The 14,459-nt window shown below is 43.3% G+C and overlaps 1 protein-coding gene across 1 annotated transcript in view; it reads right to left on the bottom strand.

Moving 5' to 3' along the window:
• Positions 1 to 2,876: 2,876 nt before the first annotated feature.
• GPATCH11 (G-patch domain containing 11) overlaps positions 2,877 to 14,459 on the bottom strand; it is a 43,468-nt gene continuing 31,885 nt past the window's right edge. The window contains exon 2 of the mRNA XM_086964423.1: positions 2,877 to 3,633. Within this exon, the coding sequence (XP_086820549.1) occupies positions 3,158 to 3,633 (476 nt within the window). The 3' untranslated portion in view covers positions 2,877 to 3,157. The remainder of the gene's footprint in view (positions 3,634 to 14,459) is intronic.

Genomic DNA, 14,459 nt, shown 5'->3' with positions numbered 1-14,459 from the left:
CTTGTGCACCTATTTGCCTCTCTCTTTGCCTGTCTTGTGTGTCTGTTTGCCTATCGCTCGGCCTGTCTTGTGCATCGGTTTGCTCCTCACTCTGCCTGTCTTGTGCATCTGTTTGCCTCTCACTCTGCCTGTCTTGTGCATCTGTTTGCCTCTCACTCTGCCTGTCTTGTGCACCTATTTGCCTCTCTCTTTGCCTGTCTTGTGTGTCTGTTTGCCTCTCGTTGCCTGTCTTGTGCACCTGTTTTCCTCTCTCTTTGCCTGTCTTGTGCATGTGTGCTCCTCACTCTGCCTGTCATGTTGTGCACCTCAGCGCAACCATCACCCTCTCTTGCTTGGCTTTCCTATACACAGAGGGCCACCCCTCCCTCCCCCAACTCCAGGATGGACAGACCTCTCACTCATCTCAAACGCTTGGTGTGTTGTTGGAAAGTGTCATTAACACTAGAGGTGGGGGGTTCTAAGTTCCAGGAGAGCTGAGAGAGTGACTAAGCCAAATCTGCCAGGGGGTGGGGGGCTGGGTGCATGGAGGGCTGGGGGCATGGAGTATCTGGGTGGGTGTATGGAGGGCTGGGGTATGGAACATCTGGGTGGGTGCATGGGGGCTATAAGCATGGACGGCTGGGGGCATTGGATGGCTGGGGGCATGGAGTATCCAGGTGGGTGCATGGAGGGCTGGAAGCATAGATGGCTGGGGCATTGGAGGACTGGAGTATCCAGGTGGGTGGATGGAGGGCTGGAAGCATGGAGTATCTAGGTGGGTACATGGAGGGCTGGGGGCATGGAGTATCCAGGTGGGTACATGGAGGGCTGGGGGCATGGAGGGCTTGGGTCATGGAGGGCTGGGAGCACACAATATTCGGGTGGGTGCATGGAGGACTGGGTGCATAGGAGGGCTGGAGGCAAGGAGCATTCAGGTGGGTTCATGGAGGGCTGGGGGTATTGGAGTGCTGGGGCACTGGAGGGCTGGGGGCATGGAGTATCCCTGTGTCACCAGGAATGTGGAATCCTATAACCCGACGTCCAGGACATATTTTTTGGGGTCAAGGCAACAAGTTTTAATGTGTATTTTGTCCTTGAGATAAGTAGGCCCAACCCCCTGCAGCAAGAACCCTTTGGCTGCTAGTTTACAGTACTACATTATGGATCAGTGAAGGGCTTGGCCTACAGTTGATGTAAAATGTGTGTCCACGTGTCAATGCTGTTCAAACTTGTATTGATGGTTCATTAATTGAAAGCCTTTATTATTAGGGTGAGCTCTCCAAGTAAAAGCTCTGACTGCACTACTGACAGTGGTCCCAGCATAAATGTGTACACACGTTTTCAAAGTTTAGCAATATGAGGCTATGTATAATGATGCAAATATTTGCAGAAGCTTGAAAGCAAGATTGATGAGTCTTTGCTTTAAAAAAAAAATGTTCCTATAAAAAAATGAAAGTAGGAAAAAAAAATGTTTTGCTTAACTACTGTAAAATATCAGGTACCATTTATTTGCAGCATCATTTAGTAACATGTGTTGATGCATGCTAGTATCTCCCAAAAATATTCATAATGGAAAATCAGTGTAACCAGTTTCAGTAAGATTATGGGAAACACAAATAAACAAGCATTGGCAAAGCCAGTAGAAGTGAAATTGATGGTCAGCTTTTTAGTTTTGCCAATGTGTGACTTGTTTTAGCGTGATTTTTGTAAAACCTTACTGTGTGGGAGCTGCCTGGCCCTCACCATTATAACAAAAAAACATTGGCAAAAGCAAAAAGTGTTTTTTGGTATCAAAAAGCACACATTGCCACAGTAGTTACTGGCACTGAACAAAACTACTCAGTGTGCCGACATGCTCCTTGTGAAAGAGCAGAATGCCATCACTCACAGTGAAGCCAGCCGATAATCAGGCAGAGAGACAGAATTTTAATAAACACAAAAGGTCACGGTCAGCGCCAGACCAAATTAGGGGCCCAATTATTAAAGAAAGTCTCAAAGTGCGCCCATGGTATATGTCTTTGCATTAAGTGCAGCCATAAGGCTTTCATGAATTCCTAAGAAATTACAGAAGTAGAACAAGAATTAATACTCCAAGAAAATATTTCTGAACTTCATTTTGGCATGAGCAAATATGCATGTGTAGATTTTCTCATGAGAAAATCTGAGTGTTTGCAAGTTCACTTTCCCTCCAACCACTTTTTTTCCCAACTCTGGAAGAAGGTTTAAGTCTGCCAGCGTCAGGAGTAAATTTCCAACATTTCTCAGGATGGGAAAAGATTACAGAAGATTTGTTGAAAACCATCAAAACATGAATGTTAATAGGTTTGCACAGACTCAAAAAGGCATTAGAACCCTGGAACTATTGCTTACCACTACCTTCAGCCCCAGTATGTAGATCTTCAGAAACGTGGCAACATAAGGGGATTGCAAGTATTCAACCACTACGATGGTATGAGCCATGGCATAATCAGAGAGGCTATATCAGAGCTCTCATCAAATGAGATTGCTGCCATAATTTGTCCCCACACTACATGGCACCAAAGGGACAAGTGGATTTTATTACAGGACAAGTAGATTTACAAGTAGATATTTTATTAAATTCCACACCCCTGCGGTGTGTTTTACGTTTCATTCTGAAGTAGCTTAAGTGACAATTTAAGTACCATACTGGAAGCCCATGTGTGGGGTCTGGAGACAGTTTCCGCTGGCTTGGCGTGCCCCCTAAGCTGTAACAGCCTGACCACTAGACAAAACACTGCAGTGCCCTTTGCCTTTCTTGCATTGCAGAAGGAACCTCGGCTCACCCAAAATTAACAACAGAGCCGTGTGTGGTAAAAAAACGGATGAAAAACAGTAATGGACTTTGCAATGAAGTGCACAGAAAATATACAAACACATCCATGTACACCAAACCAATGTAAGGTATGCAAATCTTCCATCGCATTGTGCAACAACACTTTTATTTATTAACTGAAAAACATAAATTACCATCTTGATATCTAGAGCTATTAAGGGCAAAAAAAGGAAATGCATCTTTTTACTTCCTGCATAAAGGTCATGACACTGGACATCACCCCTACTGTGGGGAGGGCTCAGTTTGTGATTGTTTGCAGTTCCATGTGTCCTTTGGGAATGCTTCAGTCCTACCCTCAAAGCGCCTCCCACAGGCGCTGCCACTTCAGTCGTGGTCAGCAGCGCAGTCGCCAGGACAGCTGGAAGCCAGGTCATCGCCATCTTCATAGGCAGTTCCACACCAAATGCAGTAGAGATGTTTCTCTCTTAAGTAGGCTGTCAGAGCCTGCAGCTTCTCCAGGGAAGTCAGCTCTTCCGCCGTGGAGTCCTCTTTGTCATCCCCATCCTCCTCCTCCTCCTCCTCCTCCTCCTCATCCTCCGGTTCGTCAATCTTGGGCCAGAACCACAGTTCCTGAGGGGCTTGCAAGCCCTTCTGCTCGTCGAGCTGTAGACAGGCTCTTTGACTTTTCCTAAAATCTGCCTCAATCCTCATTTCTTCATGCTTGCTCTTGAACCGCATTCGGAAGTGGTCTGCAGCTTGCTCCGACGCACGCTGTCTCATCTGTATCTTTCGCCTATAATTTTCAAGCTTCTCCTCTGCTTTGCGCTTCTGCAACGCTTCATGGCCAAGTCCACTTCTGCCTGTTAAAACAAAAGATATTCATTAAACTCCGAGAAGAAACGAATAAATGTACAATAAAGTGCTTTAAAATTGTTCTAGAAACCAAGAAAAAGAAACCATTACCAGAGTATGTACCCCGCAGCAACAGAACATGACAAGGATACTGTTCACATCAACAAAACTAACACATTAATAAGGTAAGAATGATTTTTACTCAAGATACTCCACAGTTTTGATTGTGCCTCACCAGCCTGCGTGCACCAATCTGAGAGGTACAGTAACATTGTGCATTTGTATAACCATCGCCCCCTCCTGCAGGCTGTCGCTCCGATGGCGGACCGCCCCACAAATCTAGTCAAGTCAAGTCAACGAATTTATATAGCGCACTACATACCCAGAGGGTCTCAAGGCGCTTAGGGAGGGGAGGAGGATTACTTGTCAAATTTCCACGTTTTGAGTTGCTTTCTGAATGCTAGGTGGTTCTGGGTAAGGCGAAGGTGAGTGAGTTCCATGTTTTAGCAGCCAGGTGTGAGAAGGATCTGCCTCCCATGGTGGTCTTGTTGATGCGAGGTACAGTGGCGAAGGCTTGGCTGGAAGAACGTAGTTGGCGGGAGGAGGTGTAGAAGGACAGTCGTGAGTTGAGGCATTCCGGTCCGATGTCGTAGAGTGATTTGTGTGCGTGGGTTAGCAGTCGGAAAGTGATCCTCTTATTGACGGGTAGCCAGTGGAGGTCTTTCAGGTGGCCAGAGATGTGTTCGTTGCGCGGGATGTCTAATATGATCCTGGCTGAGGCGTTTTGGATTCGTTGGAGTTTCTTCTGGAGTTTAGCGGTAGTACCTGCGTAGAGGGTGTTTCCGTAGTCCAGTCGGCTCGTGACAAGAGCATGGGTGACTGTTTTTCTGGTTTCGGTGGGGATCCAGCGAAATGTTTTTTTGAGCATGCGGAGAATGTTGAAGCAGGATGAGGATACGGCGTTGACTTGTCTGTTCATTGAGAGTGAAGAATCCAGGATAACGCCTAGGTTCCGTGCGTGGTCCGTCGGGATGGGTGCTTTTCCAAGGGCTTCTGGCCACCAAGAGTCGTCCCATGCAGAGGGGGATGTACCTAAGATGAGGACTTCTGTTTTATCTGAGTTCAGTTTCAGACGGCTATGTTTCATCCATTCGGCAACTTCTTTCATTCCTTCATGTAGGTTAGTTTTGGCGGTGCTGGGGTCATTGGTGAGGCTTGCCCTTATAGACCAAAACTTGTGGAAAAACGGCACCAACATCAATTTCAGTGATGGGAGATAGAGAAAAATAAAATCTTGCCTTACAATCATAAATGAAACTCTGCAACAAAAGTGGAAGCCTCTAAATGTTACCAGAACTTCTTATACAATCATTTAAGCCACAGAAATCTAATAGAACAAGCATTTGCAATGCAATAGGTCTCGCAATTGCGAGATTTTAACCTATTGGCATTGTAAATGACAATGCCTTTTATTTATGTGTTTAAAACACACCTAAAAGGCCATTTCATTTACAATTCAAATAGGTTTCTAAAATGCGAGACCTATTGCATTGCAAACTGCAGGATGGTGGGGGCAAGCAACAAGGATGGCCAGAGTGTTGTAAAAGTAATATGGTGGTGGGGTCAGCGTTCAGCTGGATGCAAAGCAATATACAGGGCCGTGGGGGAGGAGAAGGTACGGACAACGGAAAGAGGGTGTGTGGGCCAGGGGAAGAGACACGGAGTACAGGGTGGAGGGCAGCAACAAAGAGCTAGAGAGCAATGTATAGGCAGAGGGGGAGAAGTACGTTTTCCTCAAAGCGGGTTAATTAAAACCCAGTGTCACGAGAAAAAAAAATTGAAAAAAAGGGATAACATGGTTTTAGAATTGTGGGGTATGTTGTTAACTCTGTGTGTTTTAAATGATGTTGTTTGTTTCATGATTATATAGTAAAGACTGTCATAAAAAATTACACAAGGGTTGCTTCATAAATAAAAAGTAGTTTGGGATCACCTAGTTTGAATCTGTGTGGAAATTTTGGTAGACCAGTTGCGTTTTAGATGGTATCTTAACCTACTGAATTTAGTTAGGATTTGTATTTAACCAACATTTACTACTCAAACAAAGGAATTGTTGTCCGGTAAAGAGTCAAAATTAAAACAGACTCAGTCTTGCATTTTTGCTAAGGCCGTAAACGGAGTATCATAAATAGTGTAACTAACACGTTATTTAGAGCATTTAGAAATGGCAGAAGAGAGTGTGACATGCTCAAAAGTTATGAAGTTAAAATGGCTGCTTTTCCTCCGCCTTCAGTCCTGACCTTTTAATCTTTAAGAGGTCAGTAATGTGAGTACCTTTTAACTAGATAACAATAGGAGCACTTGTTTACAGCTCATAGATATAACAAGATGTGGTAGGAAGCGTTACATGAAAAGCACTTTCATATTTTCTTTATAAACTATTTTCGGTTGTGACTAAATCCATGAAAAGCAAATGATTTCTGTATAAAATGCAGATACGAGAGAAAGATTTGAATGTGACCAACAGTGTGATGATTGGGTTTACTTTTCGCGTGGAAAACTTTCCCTTATGCATTCTAAGGAACCCTTCCCATAGGCGGAGGAAGAAGACACCCAACAGCCAATACAATTATGCAAGGAGCCAAAGCCCACTCCATATATATTTTAGAGAGTTGGTAACAATAAGTAATGCAGGCAGATGCACTGTCACTCCAGATCTCAATAGACAGAACACACTATTTAAGCTGCACAGTATCTGTATACACGCACAACAGCCCGGACCAAGGACTCAATCAACCACTACAATGTCTGCACAGCCAAGAGGCAGAACCAGTCTTCCAATCCCTTCAATTCTCTATTAACCAAAAGGCAGAATCAATTATCGAATCCCTACAACAGCTGCATAATTTAGAGACGGTTAAAAAAATCCAGTTAAAAAAAGTTGCGGTACAAAAGAGCACGAGATGATCATCTTCTTCCAACACGTGTATAATTCATAGCAGAACACTCATACAGCGTTGAGTACAAGAATCACAGGATGCAGAAAACAACATTCACTGGTACAACAGTCTCAAGAGAGAATAATCTGGTGCCAACAAAAGTAGACAAAACACACGAAGACAGAAGATGAAAAGGATGAAGCAGAAAACAAAAGGGAGAGATCTCAAAGTGAAAATGCACCTTATTAAAGAGTCCCTGCACAGTGGTCCTCGCATGCCAGCTCATCTGCAGGCACTCGAAGCACGAGCCCTTAATGTGGTAATTATTCTCTGGGAAGGTACCATGATTGGTTGCAGATGCTCATGCTGCCTTATGACAACCTCCAGCAGAAATAATTACAAGACAAAACATTCAAAATAAACGAGAAGTCTGAGTGCCTTGAGACTGAATCACTGTAGGTCAGGGAGCAGCTGGGTAGCCTGATTTGGCAGCACACACATCTGCCGGCGAGCAAGTGAAGGCCTGTGGCGGGGGGGATGGGTGATAAATACAGAAGTGTAAAAAACATGCGGGAGAAAAAGGGGGAACCATTCCATTCTCCAACATGCAGCATAAAATAAATGTCATAGTCCATATTCAGCATCAAGATGCACCAGGGAACAGTATATGTTTAATGTCATGTTCACTCCACAGCCACTTGTTCAGTGCTTCATGCTGCACAGTGCAGCTTCAGAGAGCTTTGCTTCAGGAAGTTGATGGACAGTAAAGGTTGTGTATAACTGGTTGTAACTACAACTACAAGGTTTTTAGAATTCCTGAACCGGAACACACTGTGCCGTTCTGACTGCACAATCTCCTTAAATGTGTATGCAAAAGTGAAAGAGAAAATGAAGACAAGCATTGGCCACGAGGCCATGAAAGCGATCACGCTAAGAAGCAGCAGCTGTTTTCAAGCATACTCGTGCTTGTGACACCATCCGCCTTGCGGGAGCGAGCAACAGCCAATTAGCATGCGCGCTGCTGCTTGCTCCCGCAAAAAGAGCGGAGCGACTGCTAAAGGTCCTTCTATGCAGCATATGCGCGCTGCGTAGGTGAGACCTACACAACGGGTTAATTCAGTGTGAAGTGTAAGGGGAATGAGGGAGGTTTCTTGCCATAAGAATTGATGGAACACTTGTGAGTGGCAGCACACACATCTGCCGGCGAGCAAGTGAAGGCCTGAGACTGGAAAAATATTGATATATCTCAATTAGCAGAGATGATACAGGATACATATATCCCTACTGAGCAAGACCCTACCAAAGCATCTCTAAACTACCTGTCCAACCTGGACTTGGCCTGTAACAAACTAGCCCCTCCCAAAACAACACACCGAAATAGAACAACACCTTCAGCCCCATGGTTCACGGAGGCCCTACGCATGCAGAAACAACATTGCAGGAACCTGGAAAGACAATGGCGCCGCAACTACAGCCCGGCAGACAAATCCAACTACAAAAATGCCCTCGCTATCTACAAAAGAGCGATAACTACTGAGAAAAGTCACTACTTTATCACTCAGATCAACCAGGCAAAAAATTCATCAGGAGAATTATTCAGGGTAGTCACCACCTTATCCAACCCCCCGACGCCGCCCTTAGAGACTTCTCAATCACTGACCGATGCCTTGGCTAGTTTCTTTGAGGAAAAAGTCAGTTCCATCTTCCAGACTTTTTCGCGATCTACCCCTCTACAATCTGTGACTTCTCCCTCTACTAGCAATTCACCAACTTTTTTATCTTTTAACCCTGTAGATAAAGATCATATTCAACGTCTAGTAGTCAGCACCAAATCTGGCTCTCCCCTGGACCCTTGTCCCCCTTCCATTCTCAACCGCATACCGGAAGCAATTTCCCCTTCACTAGCCACAATATGTAATGCCATGTTCACTACGGGAACATATCCTTCTGTCTGGAAAGAAGCGATAATAAAACCTTTGCTGAAAAAACCCACGCTAGACCCTCTTCTTCCAGCAAGCTATAGACCGATCGCTTGTCTCCCATTTCCAGCAAAGATTTTTGAAAAATCCATGAACCTGCAGCTGTCAAAATTCATAAATGACAACAACTTGCTAGACGACACTCAGTTCGGTTTCAGGCAGGGACACGGGACTGAGACGGCACTACTGAAAGCCGCGGACGAAATTAGAACAACTATGGACAAGGGAGGATCAGCTGTCTTGATACTCCTAGATCTCTCCGCTGCATTTGACACGGTCGATCATATCACTTTGATCGACCGTGTCGCAGCCCTGGGAATAGGAGGAACGGCCAAAGACCTGATTGCTTCATTTCTCGCCAACCGGCCACAGATTGTCAAAATGGGTAACTACACCTCCCAGACCTTCTCTCTCCCCTGTGGAGTCCCACAAGGTTCCTCGCTAAGTCCGACGCTTTTTAATATCTACGTATCGGACTTGGCGAGGGTGATAAAATCCTATGGCATTGCACTGACCACATATGCCGATGACACGCAATTAGTGCTATCGGTACATGATAACGGAACTAGCGTAGCAGCCAACTTCCGGGAGGGTATGAAGGCAATAAGCTCCTGGATGTCATCAAATTGCCTCAAGCTTAACTCTGATAAAACGGAGGTGATGACATTCGGGAGCTTGAAACCAGCATGGTCCCCACAATGGTGGCCACCGGAGCTGGGATCCCCCCCCGAACCGGTGACTAAGGTTCGTAACTTGGGAGTTATCTCCGATAACAAACTGACCTTCCACCACCACGCCAATGCCGTGATATCATCTGCATTCTTTATACTTAAAAAAATCAAGAAACTTCTTCCATATCTACCTCAGTCAGCTGGCAAAACTCTCATTAGTACTCTTGTGTTCTCAAAAATGGACTACTGCAATTCCCTGCTTCTCAATGCGCAGGAAGGAGTCCTTAACAAATTCCAGACCGTCCAGAATGCGGCTGCAAGAATTTTACTTTCAATCCCCAAATTCACTTCAGTATCCCACCGCATCAAAGAGCTCCACTGGCTCCCAATCAGGAACCGAATAAAATTTAAGGCTCTTTGTATAGCTTACAAGACCCTAAAATATCCAGGGCCTAAGTTCCTAAAAATAGCTCTTCATCCTCTGGAGCATCGCAGAACACTTCGATCCTCTACTACTTGCATGCGGTCTGTCCCTCGGACAAAAAAAGCCACTTGGGGAGACAGGTGCTTTACTACAGCTACTGCCAAATTATGGAATACCCTCCCACTGCATATCAAAACTGCCCCCACCCTCATTAAATTTCGAAAGAGCCTCAAGACATGGCTTTTCTCCTCTGTTTAACTACCCTCAAAGAGTAAGGAGTTCTCTGATCACTAGCGCCGAGACACCCGTATGGGTATTTGCGCGCTTTAAAAATAGCAAAAAATAAATAAATAAAATAAAGTGAACTGCATGTGCAGGCTCATCTATGAGACAAGCAGGGATAAAAGGGTAATGTGTTGCCGTAGACAAACAGTAACATAAAAGTAACATGAAGGTAATACTCCTGTATAGTACTTTTAGGCCTTTACAACAATACCTAGCGTATTTGAAATGTGCTGCTATACTTGAAACTGTTATTTACCTGCAACGTTTTAATAATAAAATAACAAAGTAATAACTTTTATACAAAAATATAGGTCTTGGATTCAGGCATTGTGTGCGTTAAAATATCTTTCCATGACTATGTACAACAAATGCTTAACACAGCCCTCTGATAAGCCTAACTGCTCGACCACACTGCCACAAATAGAGCTGAGTATTGTCTACTTAAGCGTCTGGAGATCCACTGGACTCTGTGCACACTATACTTTACTTTGGTACAGTATATAAAGAGCCAGGTTTCTACAAATGTTTAAATAAGTCATATTTAAACAAAGCCAGTTTAATAGAATAATCGTAGAAAAGTTTGATGGAGCGGGCGGTTCGGATGATTTTTTTTACTTCACTGGTGGGACGCTGCATTAAGAAGTTTTAAAACCACTGGTGTACAGCGATACTTCTCACAGCAGAGTGATCGACATTATGGACCACCCCCACAGATGCACAAAGAAGTAAGAGCTGTCTGTCCCTAGCTATCAGCGGCCACACTGAACATCGATCAGGGACGAGACAAAAGGATGGCCTTTTATCTTAACAAGAGAGACTGAAGGCCCACCTTTCACCAACACTATCTACCAAATGTCCAAGCTACACTGAGACTAATCAGCAGGGGATGTGTCTCCTCTGCTCCCACTTCAGTGTTGATTCTCCACCCTACAGCTTCAGGAATGTAAGCAAAACACTTCAACTGCCTGGGGAAATAAATGTACTACATGTTTACTGGTTATTAGTTTAATTGTATTTTAATGCGTGCTACTTTAACTCGGTCACTAGCTGCCAGGGATGCTTCCCTGACACCCTGCTTCATGGTCCCCCGCAGCTTGTGTCGTTTGCGTGCAGGAATGTTTTAGCCTTAATTCCAGTTTGCCCTGTCAGCAGCAGGTACCAGGCTAGCTGCTCCACTCACGTCACTTATGCCGGCTATTTCTAGCTGATGCCGGGACCGACGTGCAGCACGCCAGAACCCCTGCATCTCCACCATCAGTTTAATGGCATTATTGGTTTGTTAAAAATTAAGTACTTTTCCTGCCTTTGTCCTGGATAAAGTGCGAGCTGGTTTGTGCAGAGTCGCCTGGAGTCAGACAGTCGGTCATTTATTGAAGTGACACAATACCCCTCCTGTTCCTCCTTTTTCCAAATGTTTGTACCGATATGTTCATGTAAGGTCTCTGAAGGTGCATGAGGATTTTAAATTAAGACTCGTCTGGATAAAATATAATCATGTTTGTGCAAACCTGCCAAGTTACTGTTGTGATAGAATCAAGCCAAGGTACTTCTAAAGATGCAGGTGTCACGCTGTTTGACAAACTACAAGTGCTTAATGCCTTCATAAATCCGTCTGCATGCTCCCTAGAAATAACTATTTCACAAACACTCTGTGATGCCTTCGCCAACTACTTTGAAGACAAAATCTAAATGATTTATCAAAATTTCTCCAGTCCACTTGATTTTTGTACACTTCCCCCTAATTGTGCTACGAGCTGAAGTACATTTGAAGATTATTCACCAGAGACCATTTAGAAAACTTCTTGTCTAAGCTAAGTCAGGCTCTCCCTCAGATGTCTGCCCTCCCAGAATTATGGCAGACCTCTCATATGAGCTCGCCCCCTTAATCTGTTCCCTATTTATCTATCAACAGAGTAAAATTCCATTGGACAAAAAGACGTCTCAGATCAGATGTTTTTACAAAAAGGCCAATTTGGCACCTACCAATCTCACTCCTCCCTTTACTAGGGAAGCTACTAGAGAAACACAAACAACTTACAGAATATTTGGAGGCCAACAGAATCTTACACTCGTTTCAGTCCGGTTTTAGACCATCGCACAGCACAGAGACTGCCCTGGTAGCGGTCACTGAACACATCAGATGCTCTCTCGATGCTAAACACACCTTCAATGTTGGTGCTGCTAGACTTGTCTGCAGCATTTCATACTGTATCCCATCCCAGGATACTTGGTAGGTTGAAAGAGATTGGTATCCACAGAACAGCTTTACAATGGCTGGCTGATTTCCATTCTAATAGGACCTAAACGGTCATTCTGAGTCCCTATAAGTCTCGTACCATGACACTGAACAGGGCTCCTGCCCCAGCCATGCACTTTCCTTTTTTTTTTTTTCAATTTTTATTGTAAACAGGTTGACAGAAAAAGAAAAGAAAAATACATATATATATCCAGGACATGGAAAATATTAAGAGAAAAATTATTAAATATACAAATCAAATACATGAGAAGTAAGAAGTACTGAAGGTATCATTAATAAAACACCAAAAGATCATATACATACAAATTCATAAAACAGCAGGAAAAAAAAAAGTAGCTAGTATATTTCATAATGAGTCAAATAAAGATAAAGCTTGACAACGTCATATCAAGTCAAACAACAGGTTCCCCATTTTCTTTCAAATTTGACCAAAGAGCGTCCACCCCTTGTATTTGCTAAGGCAAGTACCATGGAATATATTTCCATTACTAGAGCCCACCAATCCCAAACAGTAGGTGGGTCGTAGCAATCCAGGCTCTTGCGATAGTTAGTTTAGCACAAGAAATTAGTATAGTTGCCAAGGGAGATTGAGGGGTTGGGGAAGTATTACAATCTAACAGAATTAAAGAAGCAGAAAGCATGGGCAGCCCAATCTTCTTAAGACTACATGTATCTTGGACCTTATCCCAAAAAGTCTTAAGCTTGGGGCAAGAGAATAGCATGTGTACTAGATTAGCAGCTACTTCGGAACATTTAGGGCATTTTGTACGATCTGTGAAATCAGGATTAGGGGACCACCTAGAGATTCTTGCCGGAGTGTAATAGAGCATACAAGTTGTTCTAAACTGCTGTAGCCTAAGGCTGGAAGATCTAACTAGCTTATTAATATTAGACAGCGAGTTCTCTATTTGCTTCATGGTAACATTTAGGCCGAGTTGGGCCCCCCATTTTTCCATTAGTTTAGACAGGTCATTTGTTTTGTATTTTACAAGTAGCTTATACGCCCCACTAATGACTGATTTGGTTTTTTTAGAATATAAACCGGTCCATATGTCACATTCTGTAATATTTCGAATCTTTTTTTTATTAATTAAAAAATCATGAATCTGTAGACACTTATATCTGGCATGTTCTGGTAAATCGAATGTTATTTTAAGCATTCTGAAGTCACCAAACCCCTGTGGGCCATATAAATTGGCCAGAGTATTAATTCCCTTCTCGGCCCATATGTTATTAGTATTGTCGGAAAATACACTTGGAAGACCTGGGTTGCTGCATAACGGTAGCTTTGGATGGAAAAATGAAGTCCTACTATAAGTCAGTATGTTTTTCCATATCTTTACTATATCCCTGGCCGTCTTGAACCTTACCCTCTTGAAATAGTTGGGGTCATTTACTCTAAACAAAAACATGTTTGACTCTTGTTTCAGCATAAATTGATGAAAAAATTTACTTCCCCCTTTATGAAGTAAAGAACGTAATCGTAAGAAAAATGAAGACCAAAAGTACAACTTAAAATCTGGAAAATTAAGCCCTCCCTCGTTCGTGGTGTTTTTCAAGTATTTCAATGATCTTCTTGCTTTTTTGTAGCCCCAGATAAAGCTGTTAAAGATGCCATCTAATCGTTGAAAAAACCGGTTATTCAGTGCTAACGGGATCGATCGAAATAGGTATAGGAATTTAGGTAATATCTTAATAAGATTGATTCTGCCGATAATATTCAAGGGTAACCTATGCCATTTCTTTAAAAATAAAGCTGTGGATTTGATTAATTCGTTGTAATTAATATGATTTATTTCTTGTATTTTGGCCGTAATCTTAACACCAAGATAAGTAGCTACCTTGCAGATCTCTGGAGTGGCCGTAGATGGTGAGTAATTGGCAATGACTTGCGTCTTTTGTATATTAAGCCTGTATCCAGACACTTTCCCAAATTTAGTAGCTTCTAATTTAATTTCTCTTAGAGCCTAATTTATATTGTGTGTATAAACGGCAATATCATCAGCGTAAGCGGTCAGTTTAAGCTCTTTTGAACCAGAGCTGAAAGGGACAATCAGGTTTTGAGAATTGAGAGCCATTAAAAAAGGTTCTAAAGAAAGAGCAAATAAAAGAGGTGAGAGAGGGCAGCCTTGGCGTGTGCCATGCAGAATTGGGAATCTGAGGAAGTTAAACCGTTATAGCTAGTACAGGCAATGGGGTTATTATATAAGGCCTGTATACCCCTCAGAAACCTTCCCCTAAACCCTATTTTGGACAGTGCACTCCAGAGATAGTTCCAC

The sequence above is a fragment of the Lissotriton vulgaris genome, chromosome 3_2, assembly GCF_964263255.1.
Source record: "Lissotriton vulgaris chromosome 3_2, aLisVul1.2, whole genome shotgun sequence".
In the NCBI taxonomy this organism is placed as follows: Eukaryota; Metazoa; Chordata; class Amphibia; order Caudata; family Salamandridae; genus Lissotriton; species Lissotriton vulgaris.
This window is presented reverse-complemented; position numbering and strand designations above follow the sequence as displayed.